This window comes from Pleurodeles waltl, chromosome 6 (assembly GCF_031143425.1).
Source record: "Pleurodeles waltl isolate 20211129_DDA chromosome 6, aPleWal1.hap1.20221129, whole genome shotgun sequence".
NCBI lineage: Eukaryota > Metazoa > Chordata > Amphibia > Caudata > Salamandridae > Pleurodeles > Pleurodeles waltl.
The window spans coordinates 1645037347-1645064120 of NC_090445.1; the positions used below are offsets into that span (position 1 = coordinate 1645037347).

At 45.0% G+C, this 26774-nt stretch overlaps 1 protein-coding gene across 1 annotated transcript in view; it reads right to left on the reverse strand.

Annotated features, from left to right (window-relative positions):
- The window catches only part of MYMK (myomaker, myoblast fusion factor), a 92554-nt gene that overhangs the window by 38024 nt on the left and 27756 nt on the right, over positions 1-26774 (reverse strand). Inside the window, exons 2-3 of the mRNA XM_069241555.1 lie at positions 24308-24422; positions 15724-15872 (exon numbers count right to left, since the gene is read on the reverse strand). Coding sequence (XP_069097656.1) covers positions 15724-15872; positions 24308-24422 — 264 coding nt within the window. The remainder of the gene's footprint in view (positions 1-15723; positions 15873-24307; positions 24423-26774) is intronic.

The window sequence follows — 26774 nt, forward strand, 5'->3', positions numbered from 1 at the left end:
TACATCCACCATACACAACCCAGGCATAGTCCATTCAACGTGCACCCAGTGTACTTACCTGTTGGTCTGGAGGACCGTAGAGTAGCGCATACTGGGGTAGGACCCCATCCACAAGTTTCTCCAACTCTTCTGAAGTGAAGGCAGGGGCCCTTTCCCCAGTCGCAGCAGCCATTGTCTCTTCCAGACCGAGGTCACAGCAGCACTTGCAGTATAGGTCCTCTCCTGTGGATGATCAGGTCTCGAGTGATTAAGCAGATAGAAAATGGCGGTCACGCCCGCGGCGGTGCGTACCGCGACCGCCGGTGCACATCGTCATTGGCTCCTGAGACCCATAGGGTTCAATGTTAACCAATGCTGCTTTGCGCCGCGGTCTTCGACCGCCTACCGCCACGGTGAGCCACTCCAGCGCAGTGACCTCACATTCCACTGTCACACTTCACAGGTCAGGCAGCCGCCATTTCAAGGGCCCACATGGCCTGATTTCTACTGCGTCACACAGGCCTGGGCCTTGCATTGCCACTCATACAAGCCTTTCAATGCATAGCGATTCGTGTACTGTGCAAGCTGTGGGAACGAACCTGAGGGTTGCTTGACTCTGTGCTCCATGTTGTCCTTCCTAGGCACCGTCCGCTGGGACTTGCGAGGATAAGGATGAATCCTCCCGTGTACCGACCGCTGGTGGACCTGTCGACAATGGAAGAACGACATATTATACTTCAATACCGACTTGACAGAGCCACTATACATGAACTGTGTGCCCAGCTGGAGCCAGACCTGATGTCCCCCATCCGCCAACCCACAGGGATTCCCCCTCTGGTGCAGGTGCTGTCAGTACTCCATTTTTTGGCAAGTGGGTCTTTTCACACAACAGTGGCCATGTCATCAGGGATGTCTCAGCCTATGTTTTCTAAGGTTTTGTCCAGAGTGTTGTCTGCCCTGATGAAATACATGCGGAGATACACTGTTTTCCCTGAGGAGGGTGATTTGGCCACTGTGAAGGGTGATTTCTATGCCCTTGGACATATCCCCAACATCATTGGTGCCATTGATGGGACCCATGTTGCTTTAGTACCCCCAAAAGACAATGAGCAGGTGTACGGAAATAGAAAAAGTTACCATTCGATGAATGTCCAGGTGGTCTGTTTGGCTGACCAGTACATCTCCCATCTAAATGCCAAGTTCCCTGGGTCAGTGCATGACGCGTATGTCATGCGAAATAGCAGCATCTCTTATGTGATGGAACAGCTACAGAGACACCATGTGTGGCTAATAGGTGACTCTGGTTACCCCAACCTGCCTTGGCTATTGACCCCAGTGAGGAATCCCCGGACCAGGGCAGAGGAACGGTACAATGAGGCACATGGGCGAACTAGGAGGATTATAGAACGGACCCTCGGGGTCCTGAAGGCCAGGTTTAGGTGCCTGCATATGACAGGGGGATCCCTCATGTACTCACCAAAGAAGGTGTGTCATATCATCGTGGCCTGCTGTATGCTTCACAACCTGGCTTTGCGACGCCAGGTGCCTTTCCTGCAGGAGGATGGTCCAGATGATGGTGTTGTAGCAGCTGTGGAGCCTGTGGAGAGTGAAGAGGAGGAAGACGACGGGGACGACACGGACAACAGGGACACAGTTATACAACAGTATTTTCAGTAGCACCCAGGTAAGAATCACCCACGCCATTTTACATTTACTTCTGGCCTCCTGCATCTCTACTTTCTGTGTTTCCCCCCAGTTCCTTTTCACTGATTTTTGACTTTCCCTTCCCTTTTCAGAGCTGTATGACCCACAGCGTGACTTCTGCTTTGTTTGCCCATGGACTAATGCTTATTGACACTGGTATGTTGTCATCACAATGTAAATGAACATTATTGCACCGTTATGTGTAATACATTTGTAAAGAATACAAGCAGACTCCTGACATTTGAAGTGCAATTGGTGATTTATTTTAAGTGCTGCGTATAGGTCCGTGATAGTAAAACGGTGATGGGTGGGGGTGGAGTAATGTCCATGGCAGAGTCCAGTTGTCAGTGGCACAGGTGCCATGTCCATATGCCTGTGGAAGGATGGACCAGGGGCAGTTCAAGGTTGGACAGGGTGACAATGTGGGACAGTGGGATGACATCAGGGGGTATCTTAGGCTGGCGGGGGTCTTGGCATCCTACTCTGTCTTCTTGTGTGATCTCAGGTTCCGCTTGCGGGGTGGTTGATCTTCAGCAGGAGGTGGGGTTCTGGTGGCCTGTCGTGGTGTGGGGGCCTCCTGTGCACTTGCGCCGGCGGAGGTGGTAGGCTGTTCGTCGTTCGGTCTGGTGACAGGGGCCCTTTGGGGTGCCACATGGTCCCGCAATGTGGTGACTATCTGGTTGAGGGCCAGGACGATGGTCCCCATTGCGGTACCGATGTGCCGGAGTTCGTCTCTGAACCCCATGTACCGTTCCTCCTGCTGTGCCTGGATCTCCTTGGACCTGGCCAGTACCGTCGCCATCGTCTCCTGGGAGCGCTGGTATGCTCCCATGATGGTGGTGAGGGCCTCTTGGAGAGTGGGTTCCCTGGGCCGGTCAACCCCCTCTCACAGCAGCCCTCCCAGTTGCCCTGTTTCCCCGGGCCTCTGTCCCCTGGACGGTGTGCCCACTACCACTGCCCCCAGGTCCCTGTTGTTGTTGGGGTGGTGGGTCAGCCTGGGTGCCCTGTAGTGGCGGACACACCGCTGATTGACGCGTCCTGGAGACAGAGGCATGGGCCCGCTGGGTGGGAGCTGTGCTGGTATTCCCAGAGGGGGTTGGGTCTGCTGCGGCCTGTGTCTGTGTGTGGGGAACCGACTGTCCAGAGGTCCCCGATGGTCCGGGCTGGTCATCAGGTTCCAGGTCGACAGAGCTGCTGTCATCACTGTGGGCCTGTTCTGGGGGCGGGATGGACAAATCTGGACCCTCCTGGCCGTTGTGTTGGCGTTCGGGCCCTGCAGGGGTAAAAGAGTATGATTATTGCTTCTGTGTGTGCCATGGCGTGCGATTTGTGGGTGCCCTTGTCCCCCAGTGCTGGCATTCCCTTGTGGGAGGAGTTGTGAGGGTGGATGGGTTTGTGCAGTGGTCATGCTTGGGTGATGGGTGTCCATGGTTTGTGTTGGCATTCAGGGATTGGTGTTGTGTTGGGTGGGTTGTGCTGGTGAGACATTGGCAGGGAGGAAGTGTTCTGGGGGTTTGGGGGTGAGGGTGGGGGTGTGGGTTGGCATGCTGGTGGTTGGGGGGGTGAAGTATTTGGGATTAGACTTACCAGAGTCCATTCCTCAGCCTACTCCAGCGAGGCCCGCAGGATGCAGGATGTTCAAGACCTCTTGCTCCCATGATGTGAATTCGGGTGGAGTGGGTGGGGGTCCGCCGCCAGTCTTCTGCACAGCGATGTTGTGTCTTGACACCATCGACCGCACCTTCCCCCGTAGGTCGTTCCAGCGCTTTCAGATGTCTTCCCGGTTTCTGGGATGCTGTCCCACAGCGTTGACCCTGTCGACGATCCTTTGCCATAGCTCCGCCTTCCTGGCTATTGTGGTGTGCTGCACCTGTGTGCCGAATAGCTGGGGCTCTACCCTGATTATTTCCTCCACCATGACCCTGAGTTCTTGGTCCGATAACCTGGGGTGTCTTTGGGGTGCCATGGGGTGGTGTGGGGTGGTGTTTGTGGTGATGAGTGTGGTGTGTGTGGTGGTGTGTGGTGTTTTGTGCGTGGATGTAGTGTGGGTGATGATGTTGTGTTCCTCTGTGTGTTGGGGTTTGCGATAGCTGTGCTCTCTCTCTCTCTCTCTCTCTCTCTCTCTCTGTCTCTCTGTCTCTCTGTCTCTCTGTCTCTCTGTCTCTCTCGCCTTCTCTCTGAATTTCTAGTAGTGGGGGTTTGTGGGTGATGTGGGTGTGTGTTTTATAGTTGATTGGATGTGTGGGTGTGGTGTGTGTATGTGTATCAGGTGTGTGTATTTCGAATTGTCCAATGTGGCTGTGTTTTGTAATGGTGTGTGTATTTTGACCGCGGCGGTGTGTAGCGCCAATGGAATACCGCGGTTGAAAGACCGCTGCGTGGATTCGTGGGTCGTAATGGCATGGGCGTGTTCGTGTTGGCGTGACTGTGGAGGTTTGGTCATCTCCAGTTTATCGCTGACCGCTGATGAGGCGGCCTTCCGTGGATGTCGGTTTTTTGGCGGTTTGGAAGTTGTGGGTCAGAATGACCGTGGAGGTTTGCTGCGGCCGCGGCGGTAGAATGGCGGACTTCTGACCGGCGGTAAGAGCCTTTTACCGCCGAGGTCAGAATGACCCCCTGTATGTGCTGTTTGCTAGTTCTCTTCAACATCATGGCCAGCAGTAACCTCTGCGTATCGCCATTATTTAGATGGTGGCAATCCAGAGGGAAAATAGAAGTTCCTCCCGGGGTAAGGTTCAGGTGGAAAAGAGAAGCACCTCTCAGGGGAGACTAGCTCTGTCACTGAAAACCTATTATCCAGTGGTCTATTCACCACTGGGACATGGGCAAATGTGTATTAAAACCTGCTCCACTTAGGGTGGGTTTTTGACACATCTTTCCTACAGAAGACCACCATGAAAGGCATAATGGATGCGGGGAGGAAATAAAATGAGCAATAGCCCCAATGATCAATGAAAAAACTCCATACATAGCAGGGTCACTGTATTCAGCTTCACGGTTAAAGAGCTTTAGTTTGACTGAGCTAAGAATATTCTTAAGACTTGGCAAGGACCACCAGGCAGGCAGAGTAGGCCTTCTCCTGGACTGCAATGATGGTCAATGGGACTTCTACTCCAATGTTTGAAAAATTAGTTGTAGGCGGGAAAGTCAGCTCTGCAAGCAATGCTATCAAATAGGAATAATTTCTCCACCGTATGGTATTTTGTAGTCAAACCAGATGATGGGTGGCAGGCACAAAAAGGTCTGTCACACAAAATATCTCTCAAACTTTGGTCCATTGGCTAGTGAAATCCACTGCACCAGGATCAAACAGCAGGAGCATACAGGACACTGCACCTGGAGTCATACCTTCCTTGCGCTCTTTGTGGCTGGCCCATGTTGATTGCTGTGGAGGGGTTGAGGACCTGTGGCAGGCTTGTTCTATTAAGATTCCTTAGCATGACAGAGTTTGCCAATGCAAATCTTTTTCATTAATTTATATACTTATGTCTATAGAGGGCTGTGTTTGGTCTCACAGAAACATCGTAGCACTGAACAAGTCAAGTTATGGATAAATATCAAGAGCTCGGGTTACTGTAGGAGTCCAACTGAATATGAGTGAGGCCCCTCAGGTTTCTGTGCAGGACCAGATGTAGGATGGGGATTACAAGGCCTGGCAGGACCCTGGCAGTGGCTTAGCAAAATGTGAGGAGCCCTCCCTCTGCAAAATATGCTGAAGACCCCCCCCCCCCACACTCACATGAGTACGGGCTGAGGGGGCCCCTCCAGTATGGGTAAGCTTGGGAGCCCCCACACTGGTGGATCTGCAGGGGCCTTTGTTACACCCTGGACCCTGGTAGCCTGTCTGGGGTGGGTTAGGCTGTAAAGCTGTCATTTGTTACACATTTTCAAGTAGCCAACACCCCTCCACTAGTGACAGGCAAAAGTCGTGCCAGAGCTCACAGAAAGAGGAGGCTACGGCCTTGAGAGTAGGGAGGGATCGATCAACATGATGGAGGGAAAGAGTGATGGATGGACATGAGGGAATGAAGTGAGGAAGGGAGGGATAGACATGAGGGTGGGACCTGGAGTAGCTGGTGGAAAGGATTGGCAGGGAGTGAGCAAGAGGGAATCTCTGGAAGAACAAGTGAATACAGCAGTGGCCTTCAAACTTTTTAAAGCTGCGCCCCCCTAGTGAAAAATATATTCGGGCCCCCTCCAAATTTATTACAATTATCCTACTAAATTGCCAATTTTTCAATATGTCTAGACTTCTTCAAACATTGCAGTTAAGTTCTGTCACTGTTTTAAAAATGCAATAAAATACAGAGCCATTTACTGCAGCTCATTTTTCAGCTTAAAACAAAGCCCTGTTGTCAGCAAAATGCTTCTCTTGGCCAGACTCTGGTGCCCCCAGGGGATCATTTGAGGGCCCCCTAGCGGGGTCCGCCCCGCTTTGAAGACCTCTGGAATAGAGAGATGGTGAGGGATGTGAGGGAGCTGCCTGGCATGGTACAGTGCCCCCCAGCAAGGCACAGAAGCCGGCCGGCGAACAGAATGGCACTGGGCACCGGGGCAGAGACAGGAAGATAGGTACTACAAGGGGCAGCGGTGCCAGCGCAGGAAGGAGGGCAGACATTGTCTCCACACATAAACCCTGCTGGGCACTCCCCACCTCCTTGTCAGACCTTACGGGTGAAAGCTGGGGGCACGTGAGCCTGTTACAGCAGAGAAGGGGATCTTTACCCTGTGCACATGAGGCCCACCAAGAGCAACACTCTGCCAAAGTTTAAACAGACTACAGGTGTCCCGCCTTTGGTTTAACAGTGCATGAGGAGAATAGACACAGAGCCAAGAATCATCCTGTGAAACTGACTCTCCGCACCCGACGGAGTCAGTGATTGTGTGATAACACGATACGCATGAATTGTCCTTTCTTTTGAAACTATTACTCTGATAAGTGAAAACATGCACAGCCCTGTGTCAAAAGTACTGGCACCTAACGTTTGTTAGCATGATCATATCAACACAGTGCCAGTTGTCTCATCTTATGATGCAGGCATCAGTAAACAAGGAAATCATATCATAAGGTGTGTGCGCTGTAGACTCCACTGACTGTATGCTTTCTTTGTGAGCCTTTTTATGGGCGAGCACAAAGTGATCCGTCCATTCTGTAATCTCTCTTTGGGCTTGAAACCACACCCATGCCACGTCAGTCACTTACATTGGTTTGTGGGCTTGCCTTTTAAAATCCGCTTGCTTTAATTTGTGAAAGGCATGCATACGTCATGCCTTTTCCGGTGTTTAGCCCACCTACATACCACCGGTAAAGTACCAAAAACATACGAGGCTCGATATATTCAGCCTGGAGTCCGGACTACTTTATCTGTTTATTTTACACACAGCGCGATCACGCTGCATGTTTTTTTGCTTTACAACACTAATAGCTCTAACTCGAACAAATGCGAGACCCGTTGCATTGAAAATGCTTGTTTATAGATTATGGTACAGAAATAATTCACAGAGCAGGGAGACACTTCCTCTTTGTTATTTGTTAAATCTGAAGTGTCTATAGGTGCATCCAAGACCACTGCTTCTTCCTCCTGACCATTGCAGGTGAGGGTTGAATCATTTGCCTAATAGGCACCTAAGGAAGAAGCCTCTACCACATGAGCCATAACTCCTGCGCACTGAGTGATGATGCGTGCTGATGCGTTGGTGTATTATATTGATGCGCTGAAGGGATTACTGCTTTTGGTGCCTGCTGGAGATGTCTCCTTCTTTAGGAGGGTTGAAAGAGATGGGCAGAACTCTCCAGAATCGTGCATAGTTTTAATGTAACTTTGCGGAATTTCCCGGAATAAGACCCCACGAGTTCCACCCATCCCTAAAAGCCTCGATCTAGCCTTTAAGAGTGCATTACTTTTTCCTTAATATGGGTGGGGGATAATCACCCTTGTCTTGCACCTATGGTTCATGTTCAAGACAACGCATAGATCTACCAAAATTATTCTGCTTGGTTGGTCATGACAGGGAGTTTTGTGAAAGACTTCTGTTGCCCAAAGAGAAACCACTTTCTTTAGAACTGCCTCTCTAAGAATTGAACTTTATGTGACAAACAAATATCACCTCAACCATGTAAGTACAAAGTGCCAAGCCACAGAAAAATATAATCTAGGATTTTATCAGTCTCTGATTTTGAATACAACCAGTTACTATTAGGCAAGTAAAGAACCTGTACTAAAGAGTTCAATGCGAGAGTCTTCAGAAGGTAAAGATAGCTCAATGTCACTTATGTCCACCGGCTTAAGTTTCATTTAATGGTGGTGATCTACCAATTAACTAAATATTTGATGTGTTTGGGTTGTGTCTTTTCCCTAGTTTGGGATTGTCTATCCTCACATTTCCTACTTGTTGTGTTATGCAGATTTGTAGAGCGCACTATCACTCGAGGTAGTATCCTGGCACTGAGCATGAGTGAGTCTAGCCACACCATAGGTCCAACTGGGATTACTCAAAAAGACAGGTCTTCAGCTTCTTGTAGAATTAAAACAGTGATGAGGAGGCACTTTTGTGGAGCAACAGGTCATTCCAAGCTTCAGAAGCGTTGAAGGAGAAGGTTCGACCACCGGATCTGGTTTGCCGTAGTGTGGGATTTGTACAAGTAAGAGTCCGGGCAAACAGAGGCGTCTGGAAGGTTTGTGCAAACAGATGCAATTGTTGACGCATGCTGGGCTAATGTTATAGTGCTTTGAAAGTGTTAGTGAGGAGTTTGAATTGTGGTCGTTTGTGAATGGCGACCCAGTGAAGTTTCATCAGGCGTTGTGCAATGTGAGTGTGACATGGGAGGTAAAGAGTGATTCTGGCCACTGAGTTCTGAATAGTCTGCAGCCGTCTGGTGAGTTTTTTGTTGATCCCGACATAGAGTGTGTTTCCACAGCCCAGCCTGCTTGTGACCAGGGTGTGTTTGACATTTTTCTGGGTGCTGTTTGGGATCCTTTTGAAAATCTTTCTCAGGGTCTATGGAATCATGACGTGATGATGTTGTTGACTTGGGAAGACATGTCGAGTTTGCTGACAATAACGATTGTCAGGTTCTTGGAATGGGTAGTGGGTGCTGGTAAAGCTCTATTGGCCACGAAGGGGAGTCCCATTGTAATGCTCTGTTCTGAGTTTGTTCCTGTTGGTGTTTAACTTTAGACAGTTGGTGTTCATACACAGAGCAATTTCAGTCATGCAGGCATTTTCCATGATGAAGGAGAAAAGGAGTTGCATGTAATTGGAGTAGGAGAGGACATTGATGTCATGGGAGTGGATGATGCTGACTAGAGGGATCATGTATGCACTAAAAACGGTAGGGCTCAGGAAGCATCCTTGCAGAATGCGCAAATGAGGTCTCTAGCATCCGGGGTGTACGCTGCAAGGCTGACTGACTGGGACCTTTCAGTCAGGAAGGAGCAGATCCATTGGAGAATGTGTCCTTAGAATCCAATGTTGTGTAGACATTGGATGAAGATAGGGTGTGAGACTGTGTCAAATGGTGCACACGGGTGCAGGAGGATGTGGGCCATTATATCTCCTCTGTCCAGGGTCATGCAAATGCCATTTGTGGCACGAATGAGGGAATTTTTGATGCTGCGGTTGGATCTTAAACCAGACTGAGTGGTGTTGAGAAATTTGATGGCTATTGAGGTATTCAGTGAAATGTCTTCTAATGATTTTCTCTAAGATCTTGGCCAAGAATGGTAGCAGAGAAACTGGCCTGTAGTTGGCAAACATTGAAAAGTCTGTAATGAATTTCTTCAGCAATTAGACAACAATTGCATATTTCCAAGCATCTGGGAAAGTTTGAGGAAGGGGTGGCGGCATTCAGAATGGGTGTGAAATTTGAGCTGATGTGTTGCAGTCCTCTGGAGTAAGCGTAGTGGGGGCAGTGGCTGATGGGGCCCCTGAGTGTATGAACTTCTTAGTGGCAGAATATTCTTCTGGGATGATGATGGACCATATGATTAGCATTGGTTCTTTGGATAAGATTAGGAAGTGTTTGGTGAGATCTCTTAGGTACAGTTTTGGGCAGAAGTTGCCTCAAATGGTAGTGATTTTGTTGCTGATGATTTGAGAGAGATTGTTGCAGAGATCCTGAAATGGGGTGATCAAGTTGGAGGCCGCCAATGGTGAGGTGAAATCTTTCACATGATCAGGGTTTACAAATTATATTACTGAGGAGGCTGAGAGCAAAGTATTTCCACAATGCATGTTACATAGACCTATGTGGCAGGTTCAAACTTGTAAAGTACAATTGTTTATAGTTACCATTAACTTCAAGTTACTTATCAGGTGCTCAATAATATCAAAGGAATTGGAGATTTTTACACCATTTGGGTCTACCTATTTTTAATTCTGTCAAGGTTATATGTTATTTGCCCAGGCCTCCATATTTAGTTGAGCAGGGAAGATTGCAAGGTTCTTGACTTCCACAACCACTCATCTGGTCTGCTCATATATGTCTGATGGGGAATCGTTTATTATGAAACACAACAAAAGTGATCATCCCAGTAGCTTAATCTCCATGGACGTTTTAATAAGCAAAATTACTAGAACACCAAGCAATGCAGGCAATGCTGACAGGCCAAAAGAAAAAGGTTCATGAGCCAAGATTCCTTAAAGTTTTTTAGAGGAACTGAGAGCAAAACCCAAGATTTCAAATTTCTAGGCTGTGCTACTTATTCAGGATGACTCATTCTCTCTGTTGCCCATCTGCATCCATCTCGTTCATCTCCTTTTGAAGACTGATGAAAATGCATGAAAACTAGTTGTGTGCCAAGTTGGCATCAATGAATTTCACCAACCTTGTGAATCTTTGTTTTAACTTCACAAAGTTGTTGAAGTTTTAAAAAAAGGGTGAACAAACCTAGATAAAGTACATCTGGTGAGTGAAAAATCCTTCAAAATATATATTTCAGAGAGAAAAAGCTCCCAAGAAAACATTTTTAACAACATGGGTCTTCACATAAAATTCTGCAAAGGTGACATATGCCAGTTTCTTCTAATTCCGAAGTTTGTTACCTTCACAAAAGTATGCTTGTGTAATTTTGCATGTCACTAGACAACACAAAAGGGCAAACACAAACCTGGTGCCAGTTTTACTAACACTTTGTGTCACGGCTGTGCCATTTTTTTGGCACAGCCACAATGCAAAATGCAAATCAAGATTTACAAAGCCACGCAAGGGCTGATTTGTGTTGCATTCAGGGGGTTTTGTAAAAAGAAGCAACGCAATGCACTGCCTTCTGCTTCATTGCATTACACTGCTTTGAGTTGGAGGTACATAGGTGGAGTATTCATGTCCCCGTGCACCCACCCATATGCTTTGACACAAACCCAGATTTACTAAAGGCACTGAACCTAGGTTTTCACCAAAATGTTGTACCTACACCCAGAGAGGTATGAGGAGAAATATCTTAATTTCTCTGTTACTTCATCTTTTAATGTGTGTCAGATTCTGGAGCACACATACAAAGAGGAATATGCCTCTATGGATTAATTTTGTGCAAGAAGGCATACATTCCTGTATAAAAGCAATCCTGCCAGTAACACAGGTACTCTGCACAATGGCACAAGAGTGCCTGCATTCGCGCTAGGTTGTCCGGAGTGTCCCAGTGCTTTGAGAGAATAGAAGTGATCCATATCATATTAAATATGACACATTTCTGTTCTCTCCCCCTTACGCAGCCCAAAACAGCAAATTGTCTGCTTTTTGTTGTGTTGTGTGAGAGGTTAGTAAATCCAGACCTTTATCTTTCTTGTAATATGCAGCATGCTTCATCCTCATGTTGTGAATGTCTTAGCAGGGGATGAACATCTTTTAAACATATTTTCCTCTGAAGTTCATAAGCAGAGAAAAAGATGCCTAGCATCATGATAGAAATGCCCCTCATATTTATTCAGCCATATATGAGAAGCAGGGAAGAGAGAATTATTTCTTAGGTTAGCAATAAGGTTTTTCTGACTGAAATGTTTTGCGCAATTCTCAACTTCTCAGTTTCCTGACATTGATGCAAAGTTTGGAGATTTAGTAGAACTTTGTCAACAAACAGATGTGAAATGTAGGTTTGGGTAGAATTGTTTTAGGGGACTCTTGTCATGATTAATGATATTTAATGGCTCCCAGTCACTATGTCACTCAGACTGAAACATAATTGTATTTAACTGTATGATGTTACTACATAAGGTTTATTCTGATTAAAAAGTTACCTTCTAAAGTCTAGCGCAAAACATTCTATTCATGCTAAAGGAGGCAGCGAGGAGCAGGCTAGAGCACCGCAGATAATCGTCACTGTATCACGAAGTGCAGGCCGGGCTTGGCAGATAGTCATCGCTGTAGCGAGAAGATCTTATCGGGCATTGCAGATGGTTATTGCAGGTGATTCGCATCGCTGGTTGTGTAGCACGAAGTGCAGATCTTGTATGGCCGGTCACAGCTCGTGGTTGCTATAGAGCGCATAGTCAGCTTCATCAGAGTTTTGCATTACTGGTCGGTGTGGGTGGCAAGATGGTGCAAAAGGGCCATTCACCTTCATGAAATGACCAAGACAGGTCCAGTTGCAGCAGATCAGCTGGACAGTTGCAAGAAGACCTCTGGAACTGGCTGTGTCACTAACAAGTGGGTCTGAGGATCCAATTTCTATACTTGATGCCAGAGAGATGCTCTCACAATAGGCAAGTGTGAAGCTCTTTATGTGTGAGCTGAGGCAGTATTTTTGAAGTGTGACAGATGAAAGCTCCTCCCCTCTCATCAAGTCAGGACAGCTCATCCTGCCAACGCCCAAACCTTTATTTTGTGGCTGTCTGGGAGAAATACACAATGACCCACCTCCAAACATACCTAGTCATATGACCCATGAACAGACTGCAGGCACTACACGGTTAGGACAAGAAAGTGCCAATTTTCTAAAACTGTAATTGTCAGAATTGTGACTTAAAATCTGACTGCACACTTAATTTAACGAAGGTTTTAAATTACAGTTCCCCCAACACCAAACATAGCATTCATACCTGCTCCCAAACAAATTTTATCACCTATTAAATGTAATAAAGTAACCCAATGTGTTCCTATGTGAAAGATAGGCCTCACAGTAGTGAAAAATGAATGTAAGAGTTTTTCACTTCCAAGATATGTAAAAGCTAAAAATAAATTTCCGACTTTTCAAATACATTGCACGCTACCCTATTGCCTGTTTTAGGCCAACTGAATTGGTGGTTTACATCCATTAAAAAGCAAGGGTTAGGCCTGGGAAAAGGTTTATATTGCCAAGTCAATATGGCAGTTTAAAATATACACACATGCAGCTATGCAGGCCTGGGACTTGTTTAAAAGGCTACTTAAGTTGCTGGCTCTATAAGCACTGTAGGCCCACTTGTAGCATTTACATTTTAGGCCCTGGCTACCTATAGTACCACCTTACTTGAGACTTATAAGTAAATTAAAAGTGCCAATTGGGTGTCAACCAATATTACCATGTTTAAAGGAGACAGCACACACACTTTAGCACTGGTTAGCAATGATATAGCCTGCAGAGTACTAAAAGCCAACAAAAACAGGTTAAAAAAACAGAAGCATGAAGGCAAAAAAGTTTGGGGATGACCTTGCAGAACGAACACTGGGCAACCAGAAATAAACAGGAATAAGGTGTGAATCTCCTGTATAATGACAGTTAAATATATTTTTGTATTTTCTCAATGTGAAAATATTATGGCGGTCATTACAACATTGGCGGTAAAAGCCGCTTACCGCTGTGCAGAAGACCGCCAACACACCGCAGCGGCCGCAGAAATCCGCCACAGTTATTATGACCCACATCTCGGAATCCGCCAAAAGTCAGACACCCACACAAGTCCGCCACACCAAAGGTCAGTGATAAACTGGCGAAAACAAAACCTCCACCGTCACGCCAACAGAAATACGCCCACACTGTCACGACACACGAATCCACGTGGCGGTCTTTCATCCGCGGTATTCCATTGGCGATACACACCGCTGCGCTGAAAATACACACACTCTTACAAAACACAGCCACATTGGACAATTTGAAATACACACACCTGATACACATACACACACCACTCCCACACACCCATTACAATATAAAACACACACACACATCACCCACAAACCCCCACGACAAAAAATTCCAAAAGAAGGCCAGAGAGAGACACCACCAGCAAGAACAACAGCATCCACAGGCACACAACACCATCACCCACACAACTTCCACGCACCTCACACAACACACCACTACATATCACCACACTTATCACCACACACTCCACCCCACACATCACCTACACCACCCCATTGCACGGCAAAGACACCCCAGGTTCTCTGAGGAGGAGCTCAGGGTCATGGTGGAGGAAATCGTCCGGGTAGAGCCACAGCTATTCGGATCACAGGTGCAGCACACCTCCATAGCTAGGAAGATGGAGCTATGGCGAAGAATAGTGGACAGGGTCAACGCAGTAGGACAGCACCCAAGAAATCGGGAGGACATCAGGAAGAGGTGGAACGACCTACAGGGGAAGGTGCGTTCCGTGGTCTCAAGACACCACCTGGCGGTTCAGCGGACTGGCGGCGGACCCCCACCTCCTCCCCCACAACTAACAACATGGGAGGAGCAGGTCTTGGTAATTCTGCATCCTGAGGGCCAGGGTGGAGGAATGGACTCTGGTAAGTCAAAGCTTTACTATTACATCCCCCACCCTACCTTCATGCTATCACATACCCCCACCCTCACCCCCAGCACCCCAACTCCTCACATATGTCCCAACATCACAAACCACACATCCCAACACCAAGCCCTGCATGCAACAACAAAGCATGGACACCCATCACCAAAGCATGCCCACTGCACATACCCATACAACCCCTAAACCATCATCACACAAGCTCCCACACAGGAATGCTAGCACTGGGGTACACGGTCACCCACCCATTGCACACCATTACACACACAGATTTAATAAACATCCTTTTATACCCCTGCAGGACCCCTATCCAACGTCACCGGACAGGAGTGGGCCCCTTGTGGATTTGGGGGCCTGCACTCAAGCGGCTGAGGTACCCCCCCTTTCCCTCCCCCTGAGGTTCCTGTTTTCTTGCTCTCTGATGCCCCTGCAGTGTTCTTCCTGTCATGGTCGGGGATCTTGTGTGGGCCTCGCCCATACCGTGTGGTCCCAGTGTTCCACGGACTTTCTTTGTGCAGTACCTGGACTACTATGCCTGGTATTTATTTTGTACATGGTGTATATATATATTTCTGCCTACTTGTTTTTAATATATTCCGATGGTTACACTCATTTTCTTTGGTCTTTGCATTCTTCCGGGGGAGATTTGGGGGGTGTAACTGTGATGTATTGATATGCATTAGTGTGTGTGTTGTGGTGGGTGAGGGTGGGGGTGTTGCGTGTGTGTGTCCCGGTTTTTTCCCTCCCCCTCCCCTGTGTCGTAGGTGCAGTACTCACCGTGGTCTTCGCCGCCGGCGTTCGTGCTCCTGCTAGAGGAGCAGGAAGACTATCGCAGGGAGAATTTGAAGTTCTGGTTCCATGGTGTCCTAATTCCTCATGGAGTGTGTAGAGGTGAGCGTTTTCCCTTCGAAATTTCTGTTTCCGCTGTGTTTTTATCCCCGGTGAATCCGCCCCGGAAAAGGTGGCGCATTGGCCTGTCATTATAGTGTGGGCGTTACATTGTCTCCCGCCTGTCTGTTGGCGGTGACCGCTGCGCTGTTTGTTTGTACCGCCTTGGCGGTCTGAGTGTTAAAGTGGCTGCCTTTGTTGGCGGTTTCCGCCACGGTCGTAATTGCAATTTGTTTACCGCCGGCCTGTAGACGGTCGTACCGCTGCTTTTACACGTCTGCCAGGGTTGTAATGACCACCTAGATCGTTTGTAATTAGAGAATTGGTGCTCCAATATAGATGGATCTGGTTTATACTACAAGAAATGAAGAGTGGACAAATAGACACCATGGTGAAGATTTCAACCAGTAATTAATATTGATGGTCACTCACCCATTTCACTGAGATCATGAGAACAGCTGTTCCAATTGGTCCAGAGTACACTCCGTAGCCCCAACGATCATGATAGATCCTCACTGCGATGGTCAGAATGCCAAACATTAGTAGGGTTGATCTTTTCGGTTCGTCGAAGTCTGCCAGTGCTGTGTGGTTTAGGGCGAATAAAGCAATGATGATTTTGCTGAGAAAACTATAGACATGTTATATTGATTTTGTCATTTGAGATGTCATGAATGATGTAATTTGAGATGCTATCAATGATTCCTGTTAGGTCATATACGAGTGGCAGCTGGCCTGTATTTACAGTGGGGGAGCTGTGGGAGGGGTCCTACAATAATAATTATTTTTAAAATGGCATTTACTTGATAGCATCTTCCTCTCCTCTTGTCATCTATGTCTTCTGGATGCTTCAAAATGCGACGCATTAAACCGCACTAACCAACCCTGGTGCTCCTCTCATGCTGTTAAATAGCATGAGAGAAGAGTCAGGATTGGAGGGAGTGGCCTCTTTCAGTGCTCTTAAGAGCTCTGGAGGCCTGGGCTTTCTCTAACAAGCTGTCTTAAGAAAGCTAGGTTAGAGAAGTTTAAAGTGTCCATGTCAGGCTGGCCATCGCAAGGTGGCTGGCCAAAGGGATATGACCACTTTAAACTAAACAACAGAGCTCCCTGCTGCCACTCAGCAGCAATTGCCCTGCCCTATCCTGACACTTGTTCAAGACGGGGTCTGAAAAATAAAATGGTAATGAATAAACATTATTACCACTTTATTTTTCAGTTCTAGGTGCATTTTTTGTGGGGCGATATTCCTCCACTCTCTGGAGGGGTGGCCCCTGCTCATATGTAGTGCATGATGGGGTATGAGTTATGGTTACTTTACCGCACGATAACCAGTAATTTTTACGGGGTTCAGTTTCACTTTGTAGTCATATTTCAATTTAACTGTGTTCTTCAGTGAATATCTGAGGTTTATTTTAATATGCATATATATATATTTATATATGTGTGTGTATATTTATATATATATATAAAACCTGTCATAACCTGTCACTGGTCACCTATGCAGACGACACACAGTTGGTGGTGTCCCTCTCCAGCTCTGGAGACTCGTCTGTGGATAACCTCTCCCGCTGTATGAGTGACATCACCAACTGGATGATTGAGTACAAACTCAAATTTAATGATGGGAAGTCGGAAGTTTTGGTCCTGGTCAATGGTTCCCCTGCCCTCCCTCTCCCATCGTTCTCAGACACTTTCAGCAATCTCCCTCCTCCCAAACCTCAAGTTAAGAGTCTGGGTGTGTTGCTTGACCCTCGGCTTACTATGGATCCCCAAGCTAATAAAGTCTCCTCTACTTGTTTTGGTCTCCTACGCATGTTTAGGAAGATTCTCACCATTCTCCCTCCCACGGCTAGAAGAATCCTCATTCAAGCTTTAATCCTTTCCCGGCTTGATTATGGAAACTCCCTGTTCCTCAGTTCACCGCTCTACGTTATAAAGAAGCTGCAGAGAGTGCAAAATGCAGCTGCCAGGCTTCTTACTCACTCCTTAAAACATTCTTCCGCCAAATCGGCCATTTCTACTCTTCACTGGCTCCCCATCAAAGAGCGGATCCATTTCAAATCACTCTGCATTGTCCACAGGGCCCTACATGGTAAGGGTCCCATCCCTCTGAGAAAACGAATTTCCCTGCATACTCCATCCAGGAATCTACGATCCTCCTCTCTTAGGTATCCACACATTTCTCGGTCTAAGAGAGCTTGGGGCAATAACTCCTTCTCCAGTAAGGCTGCCCATCTTTGGAATGCCCTTCCCTTGGAGCTCCGCTATGAATCCTCGGAGCGACTCTTCAGGAAAAAGCTCAAAACTATTCTATTCCGTAATTAACCTTGGTTCCCCTACCTACTCGTGTTCTTCGTTGCTTCAGCGCTGGGATGCCCTTGGGTAACTATGCGCTCTATAAATTCTAAAAACTAAAACTAAACTATATATATATGTTTATATGTGTAATTCCCAAGTTTAGGTTTAGAGCAGCTCCTTTATATGAAGCACCTACAACACCATTGAGATTCTGCTCATCTCAAATATCTGTTTTTCTGAGCTATAACTATCACTCAGCCCTCTGCCATGCAAACTCTTCTCATAAATTATGTTATTTCACCTGGCATGAATGTTGTTATGAATGCTATCATTTAACATGCTGTATGTAATATGAAAGGGTATAATCAGTGCATGGGGAAAGCACAAGCTATGGGTAATTTAATCTTGCGAGTGAGTTGTTAACACTTTGTACAGAGGTGGGTGAGATGCAGTAGGATCTAGGCAGCGTGCAAATTATAACTTTAAGTTATAACTATAACTTCTTGGAGTATGTAAGGTTTGTGTAGTTTAAGTTGGCTTTGTGTAGAAATAATAAATTAAGTTTTCAAACTATAACCAATCTTAAACCTTTGTTTCTTTCATTGATGGATCAACAGATTCCATTTCAAACTTCTTTCACCAATCATGTTAGTTCAACTCCTTCCAAACCTAAATCATTTTTAACATCTACTTTCTTAGCATGATGTCTGGCCCAAAAAACGAGACTGTGCCCAAACAACCAAACCCTAACCCTCTTGCACATACACTGACATGCAAGAATAAGGAACACAGAGGCAGACACATGTATAAAGAGTTACATTATTACCCATTAGGACACTACATTGTACCAACAACTCCACTTTGCAAGGAGGACAATTATTTCCTTGAATACAATCTGGGCTACTAATGTAGCACAATACTACCAAAAACCAAAATGAGGTAAGAAAATAAACTAGTCTGCAGCAATGAAGTTTAACAAGTATTACAAAAGGCATTAGAAACACACATTTCTGCCCACATGACTATGAAAATATATAGAAAACTATTTAACAAATAAAATAAAGAACTAAACCATTATGTGATTGGTTAATAACACAAAGTAGGCTACAAACGCAGCCCAATACTACTAAATACCACCAACAAGTATAGAGACTCTGCTGACTGTGGGAAACATTAGAGCTCTACTTCTTATTCAATGACACAACAGAGGAACTAAAAGTTATATCTCATCAACTCCATCTATATATTTCTACATGAAACAGGTACATTTCTTTATGGATCTGTATCGCTGTTCTAGGAAATGGCACTTATGAGTTGTAGATTGTTAATTCAGGAGATATGTCATTATATGGTCTGGCAAGGGTAACAACAGTTGTAAAAATCTCCTCTTTGTATTGTTGGCTTTTAAGCTTTCACATATATAAAATATCTTACAGAGATATAATGACAGTTGGACATGCACAACATTTATGAGTTTTTTTTCACAGTCCCATTGATTTGTTTTTCCCCAGTGTTTCATGATGACTACTACCGTCTGATCATCTTGAACTGCAAATGCTCTAAATGATGACATAGTAGTGTTATAGAAATGGTAGTTTTGTCTGAAAACACATATATTACTTGGCCCCAGGGAGGTGGTGCATGGGTGGAGCATGGGTGTTCCCATGGTTCCACCTAGTGCTTTTGCCACATCTCCAGATTTACCAAACCTGGTAACCCTGGAAACGCACCAAAAAGATAAGTTTCCCCACGAGACTCATTCACAGGAGAAATATCTTTATTTCTCATTATTATTTCCTTTTTGTATGTGTGCTGCATTCTGAAGCACACATAGAGGAATATGCCTCTAAGGATTGTTTTTGTCCAGGAATGTGTTCCTTCCTACACAAAAACAATCCTGCATGCAATGCAGGCACCCTTTCACCTGGCGCAAGGGTGCCTGTGTTGGCGCTAGGCGTCCCATTGTACGCTAGCACGGGGGAAAGGACAGGAATGTGCGGACTGCCTTAATTATGACACATTCCTGCCCTTTCCCAGTGACGCTTCACAGCACAGCAAGGTGACTTGCTGCACTGCACTGAGCTGCTTTGACATAAATACTGCCCTCTTTTTTTTAGTTTGGCCCTGGGGAGGTCCCAGTAGGTTTCCTAAACAGGGACTTGGGTGGCATGGTATTACTACCCTGTCCCCTTTATATATTTATATATTTTTCCTTTTAAAGTCAAGGGCAGGGGACTAAGTCCCTCAGTTCATAATGGCTGCCAGTAAATTTTTTCTCATCTTGCTGACAGCCAATTAGAGTGCCCGCTGACTTCCATGGGAGCAAGAAGGCCCACTCAGAACACTCTATTTTTTAATTGCTGCTCCCGTAAGACTCTTATAGGAGTCCGTTGGACCTAATCATCCAGACATACACATTATTTAAACCTTAATTTCTCAAAAACTACGGAATGGATTTACACCAAATCACAAAAAGCACAATCTGTGAACCAAGGTCTAGGTTCCTGCCAAATTTTGAGTAATTCCAAGCAAAAGGGAGGGTCAAAAAGGTTGTGTTACTTCCCATAGGACCTTTAAACATGGCTAGAGCCCGAACCACTGGATGGAATTACACCAAATTTGGCAGAAAGCTAGCTGTTAGTACGTAGATTGCACTTTTGGATGTTAGGTGTAAATCCGTTCAGTAGTTTTTGAGATATTAAAGGGAAAATAAATTTGTATATCAGAAGGCATGAATAATTCATGAATATTCGCAAATTTTCACGGATGCGCATACAAATAAAAGTGCTGTAATTGGCTGGCCACAACCTGAACAGAGAGTTGCAGCAGCCATTTTAAGGTCTCGGGACATGTTCCCTGTGGCTTAAAAAACAAATGAAAAGTAACATAAGGGGGCAGAGTGGGGGTACCATGACCCCAAGAGTGTGATATAGGGGTACTTGATGGTCAAATTATGGGTTTAAAATTATTTTTCTTCACCATGCGCAATATTCACAATTAATCAAGATTAATCAGGAATACGCAAAAAATATTTTTTTAAATCTCAGTCTCATTCATACACTAATTCATTCACTCATACATGCCCACTCACACACCCACTCTAACACTCATGTGCCCACTCAGACCCACTCATAGACTCCCACACTCACTTTCAGATCCACTCAAACACTGAAGCACCGACTCACAAACCCATTCAGACCCTCATGCACCCACTCACAGACCCACTCACGTAGTCATTCACAGACCCACCCAGACACTCATGCATCCACTCACAAACCCACTCAGACCCTCAAGCACCCACTCACAGACCCACTCAGACCCTCATACACCCACTCACAGACCCACTCAGACACTGATGCACTCACTCACAGACCCACTGAGACCCTCACACACACACTCACAGACCCACTCAGACACTCACACACCCACTCACAGAACCACTCAGGCCCTCGTGCACCTACTCACAAACCACTCAGACCCTCACACACCTACTTTCACACCCAGACAGACACTCTCACAGCCAGAGACACCCTCTCATGTCTATTCTCATGGGAAGAGAGACAGACGGTTCAGCTGTGCATGGTGCAGGGATAGGTGGTTATGGAGTTTGGCTTGTTCGGGCCTGGCCACAGTCCACACCATGCAGCCACTCCTCACCATGCACTGCTAATTACCCCAGATATTACAGCAATCATGACAACTTCTATAACATCCTTATAACTATAAATGAAACATTAGCATTTGATTTGTTGAAGAAAAAGCTGTGCATGGGGTGGGCGTGAGTTATAGATACCTTAGGGCGCGAGTTATACTTACTTGAAAGAACTCTAACTATAACGGCTGAATTTCTGTGGTTTTGTACGAGTACATTCAGAACCTAACTATAACGTCCCTGTAACCTTTGTTTTTTCTCAGTGAATTTCTAAGGTTTTTTAAATTCTATTTCCTAATTATAATGTCCCTGTGAACTTTGATTTTTTCAGTGAAAAAAATAAATATATATATATATTGTGTATATATATACGTATATATATATATATATATGTATATACACATATATATATGCATACACATATATACACACACACACACAGATATATATATGAGATTCTGTAATCCCTGTGTAAACGCCTGTTTCGATTTTTTTTATATTCAGTGTCTTGTGACACACACAGTCGCTGCTTTATAAAGAAAACATGTCAGTGCTTCACTATTATAAGTTATCACAGTCAAATTCAGACATCACAATACCTGCTGCCAGAGCCAGCAGCCAAGGTGAAATGCAGGTTAGTTCACAGAGTATAACTGAAGCAGTTTTTTAAGGCAAGGGAAATCGAATGTTGCTTTTATTTCTTCTATTTTTCTAGCTTACAATGACAAGAAGAGATAATAGGTTTATTCTTTGGGAGTCTTTAGATAGTTTTGCATGTTTCTACACATCCTGAGGTAATTCAGCGTTTTCTAAAAAAGAAAAAACTGCCTTGTAATGGATTGTTTCTAATATTTGTTTCCAAGAAATATCTAACAGGTTTCTGTTGTGTCAACAAGCATGCTCGCTCTTTCATATGACAGAGCTACGTACCAAGGTTTTAAGTACTTTGTGATGGTAGTAGGTGATGGTGTGACCCTGTGTTATATTGGATGAAGTATCCCTGGGGTACATGACAAGCATATTGCAAGTCACCCAGGAGTTGCATAACCCTATAAAGGAACTCAGCTTTCGTCCTCATTCCTCTACATAGGTATAGAAGTCCTCGGTGACTTGCCACTTATCAAAGAAAAAAACACCTCCCTTTTGTTGTTGTGTTGAGAATCTGCAAAGGCTGTGTTACTAAATAGGACTTTAAACAAAATCCTATGTATTCATGTGTAACATTAATAGTCAGTGATCATTAATGTAGCTCTAGAACACATTTTAAAGTGCTTTCTATTTAAATTTGTTATTTAAAGTACAAAACAAATAAGGACTAAAATACCGGTTTCAGGTGATTTCGCTAATTTTTGTACCAGCGGAACATCCAAATGCTGGTGGTACTGGTAAAAAATAGGTCAGATGGCAACCCAGCTCCCTAGTGATCAATGTCAGCTGTACCACAAAGTTCTAATGAGCAACTATAGTACTAACATTCTACATTTATGTCAAAGTGTCCACACCTGAACGCTCTCTTGGTGGAGTCAGAGCTTTCAAACTGAGAGTATTTCCTAAAGAGGACACTGCAGAAAATAAAAAATGATAGTTTTCTTTGTAATAGAAATTATGGTTAGTACTCTAGAAAGCTAAAATGAGGTCACATTTTCTATGAGTTCTCAAATATCCTCATTATCTTTTTCATTAAAACATTCTGACATACAGAGCAAAATGTACTTCCAGCACCTGCAGCAGTCTGTCAGTTATTTCCTTAGTAATCCAATGGAGCACTTCTAATGGACAACTCCAGGGCTAACATTTTGTATTCCCAACAAGATTGAGGCATGCTTGAACACCTTTTAGTTGAAATAGGAGCTATTGAATTTCCTTAAGAGCAGAATGAAGTAAATTAGCATTGAGATGTTAATGCAGGTATGAAGGCAGGGGATTAAAATGTGAGGGGAGATGTGGGTTCTTAATATGAGGTATAAAGTAATTTTAAGGAGCCTAAAAATAGTTAAAGAGAGAGACATCTACATAAGTACAACACCCCCTTTCCACGTCTGTTTACTCAGCCTACCCATCTTCTCAGTCACTTATTCATTGGAAGTACAAAGGATAAAGTAATGTTATAGTTAATTATGCTAATAAGATTTTTGCCTACATAAAAACCCCTAACACTTCATTGTAAAAGAAGCTTAAGGTGATGTTACAATTAGGTGTTGAAAAGTGGTAAAACAAATATTTAAAAAACAAATAACCTCAGACCTTTACCAAGTATATTTTTTTGTGCTAACCAAAACTTGCAGCTCTGCCATGAACTGCTTATACCCTCATATATTACCTCACTCATGACATGTTAAATGACATCATTGATAGCCTCAATAATGACATCTCAAATGACATAATTGATAACAGCACTGATTACACCATACAATCATTGTGGCACCATTCTATAAGGTGTGCAGCCCAAATTTCCCTTAACCACTAGCAATCGTTTAGGGTAGCATTCCAACCAATCATTCTTTTATCCACCATGCTACCTCAGTTTGGACCCATCCATATGGAAATCAGTCTTGATCCAGCTCCACCAGGAGCAGTCCAAACTGCCAGGCCATGTTCTCATGAATGTGCCAAATGCAACCCAAGATAGGCTGCACCCTTAGTGGGGCCCTTGGGTTGGGTTTTTCACCATGCCACCTCAATTTGGACCCAGACGTATGCAAATCAGTCTTGACCTTGCGCCAATAGGAAAAGACCATCCTGAACAGTAAAAGGTTTTCCCAGGCTTGGGTCCCATGCTGGCTGTGCCAGTCAAACTGAGCTGCAATTGACTGAAGAACTAGGGCAAAACCAGTTTTGGGATGCTTGTATTCCAGTTAAGGGAGGACCTGACCTGGCAGTTCGGGCTGACTGATTTGCATACGCCGGGGTCCAAACTAAGGTGGCATGGTGTGAAAAATGACGATGGACTGGGATGCAGCCAGTGTAATTACCATTTTTATCAGTAGCATTTAAACCTCTCCAAGGCATATATTATGACTTTTAACATTTTACCACATTATAAGGAGGTTTATAATACAACACACTTACCCATTAACGAGACCCACATGGACAGAGCTGTTCCATAGATGGAGAAATATTCCAGGATGTCATATCTCATGAAGCAAAGCACAGTCAGGCCTGGGCCATCACAAGCATGATAGATCTGTGTGAAGAGAATGAATTGCTAACTAAAAATAGGAATGATCAGTATAGGTTCAGAAAGAAATAAGGGTATTGGTTGAGACAGGTGGAAGCCCCACTCAAGCAACAAGCAAAATCCATGTCAAGGTGAACTACAAAAGTCACTAAAATAACCTGTGTTTAGTCCTCTGGTATTTTGGCACAAAGCAGTCAGGCTTAACTTAAATGCAATTTGTGAAGTATTTATGCAGAACACAAACATTAACAAGATGATAACACAACACAAGAAAAATCCCAAACACATTTATAAAAATAGTGTAACTTTCAATAAATAAAATGATAACAAAAATCCAACCCGTAGAACTGGAAATATTGATTTTTAAAGTGTTAAGTAAACAATGCACCAACTTGTGGTTTTCTGGTTGCACTAGACCGGGGGAAAGTCACATGTTCAAGCCAGAGACAAGGGAGCACAGGTTGAATACAGAGACCAGGTTATCCCACTGAAGAGTTACCTTCTCAAGATCAGGGCGAAGAGTTTAATTTCTGTTAGAGGAGTCTGCAAAGAGATGGAGGCTTTCCCCAGCAAAGAGCAGGTTGAGCATATCAAAATTTGTTTCTGTAGCAGGGAAAGCCAATTTTTGCTTGAACTTCACTTTGGATAATCATCATGGACGGTTCCTGTTGGCACAAAGTTCAGGTTTAACATTGTCCGTCTTCTGGATGGACACTGTCAGAGCGGAGAGTAAGTCGCACCAGAGCTTTGTGTTTGTAGGCAACAGAGGTTTGGCACAGAGGTTTGGAAATAATGCAAACATCAAGATTTTTACCTTTTTCTTGTGAAGAAGATCTCACTGATCCCAACCAAGGGTTCAAGATCTGAGGGGGGCACCATTTGGGGATCACAACTCACTCCAGCAAATGCGAACAGCAGAGTCAGACAAGTCCAAGTATGTCCAATTGGTACTGGTCAGCTAGGCAGTTGCAGGGAGGTCTCTGAAAGCCTTTTGTGTCCTTGCAGCTCATACAGGAGGTCAGCCAACTGACCCCTAGAGTCACTCTCAGTAGCCTAGGATAAGACAGCAAGGCAGCCCTTCGAGCAACAAGGCAGTCCTTCTGGCAGCAGGGCAGCTTTCTTCTGAATCTTACACAGGTCCAGGAGTGTTCTGATGAGATGTTCTGAAGGTCTCATTTTTATACATGATGCCTGCCTTTGTGTGGGGAAATTCCTTGATCTAGCCTCAAAACTGGTTCTGGTCAGTTCTTCCCTTTCCAAGGGAAGGCCTGGTGTCAGGTTCCTTTGTGTGTGCTGCAGGCAGGGCCCTTTGAAATGTAATCAGGGCAAGAATCAGCTCCTCCAGCCATCATGTCAGGAAGTCCCTGTACCCTCATACCTACATTTCCTTTGTGTCACTCTGCGGAAGCAATATATTACCCACGGGAGGAGGAGATCCATTCACAGACATGTGACTCAGGACACTGACAGAAAGACACAGTTGTTTGGGACAGAAAAATGCCAACTTTCTAAAAGTGACATTTTCAAAATTGGTCCTGAAAATTCACTTTAAGCATTAAATCGGACTTAAAGTAGAGTTCTTTTGAATGTAAACAGCATTGCTCTATCTTTTCCCAATCTGAAGTTAGCGCATATTTAACATAATAAGATAACCCAGTCCATGGGAGAAATAGGCCTTACAACAGGGAAAAGTAACTTTTGGAGTTTTTCACAGCCAGGACATGTAAAACTTAAACACATATGTCCTACCATGGACTATGCCCTATGAGCCTTTATGGTCTACCTTAGGGGTGACGTATAAGTATTTGAAAGGAAAGTTTAAGCCTTTCAAAGAAATGTATTTTGCCAGTTTGAAATGGTAGTTTATAACTGCACTACAGGGTTATGTGGTGGGTCTGAGATAAGTTTTAAATGGATACTTTGGTAGGTGGCACAAGTAGTGCTGAAACCCACTAGAACCATTTAATTACAGACGATGGGTACATGTACTACCACATGATAAGTATTTACAACAAAATTAAATGGACCAATGTACCAATCAGGTGTAGGCCAATGTTACCATGTTTAAGAGGGAGAGAAGAAGCACTTTACCAGTGATTAGCAGAGACAAAGGGGGTCATTATGACCCTGGCGGTATTATGACCGCCAGGGCCAAAACGACGGGAGCACCGCCAACAGGCTGGCGGTGCCTCCCTGCGTATTTGGACCGTGGCGGTAGAGCCCCGGTCGCACCGCCGGGGCCTGCAGTATACCGCCATTTTAGCCCCGGCGGTGCTAATCTGCCAGGGCAGCGCTGCAAGCAGCGCTGCCCTGGGGATTATGACTCCCCTACCGCCAGCCTGTTTCTGGCGGTTTGCA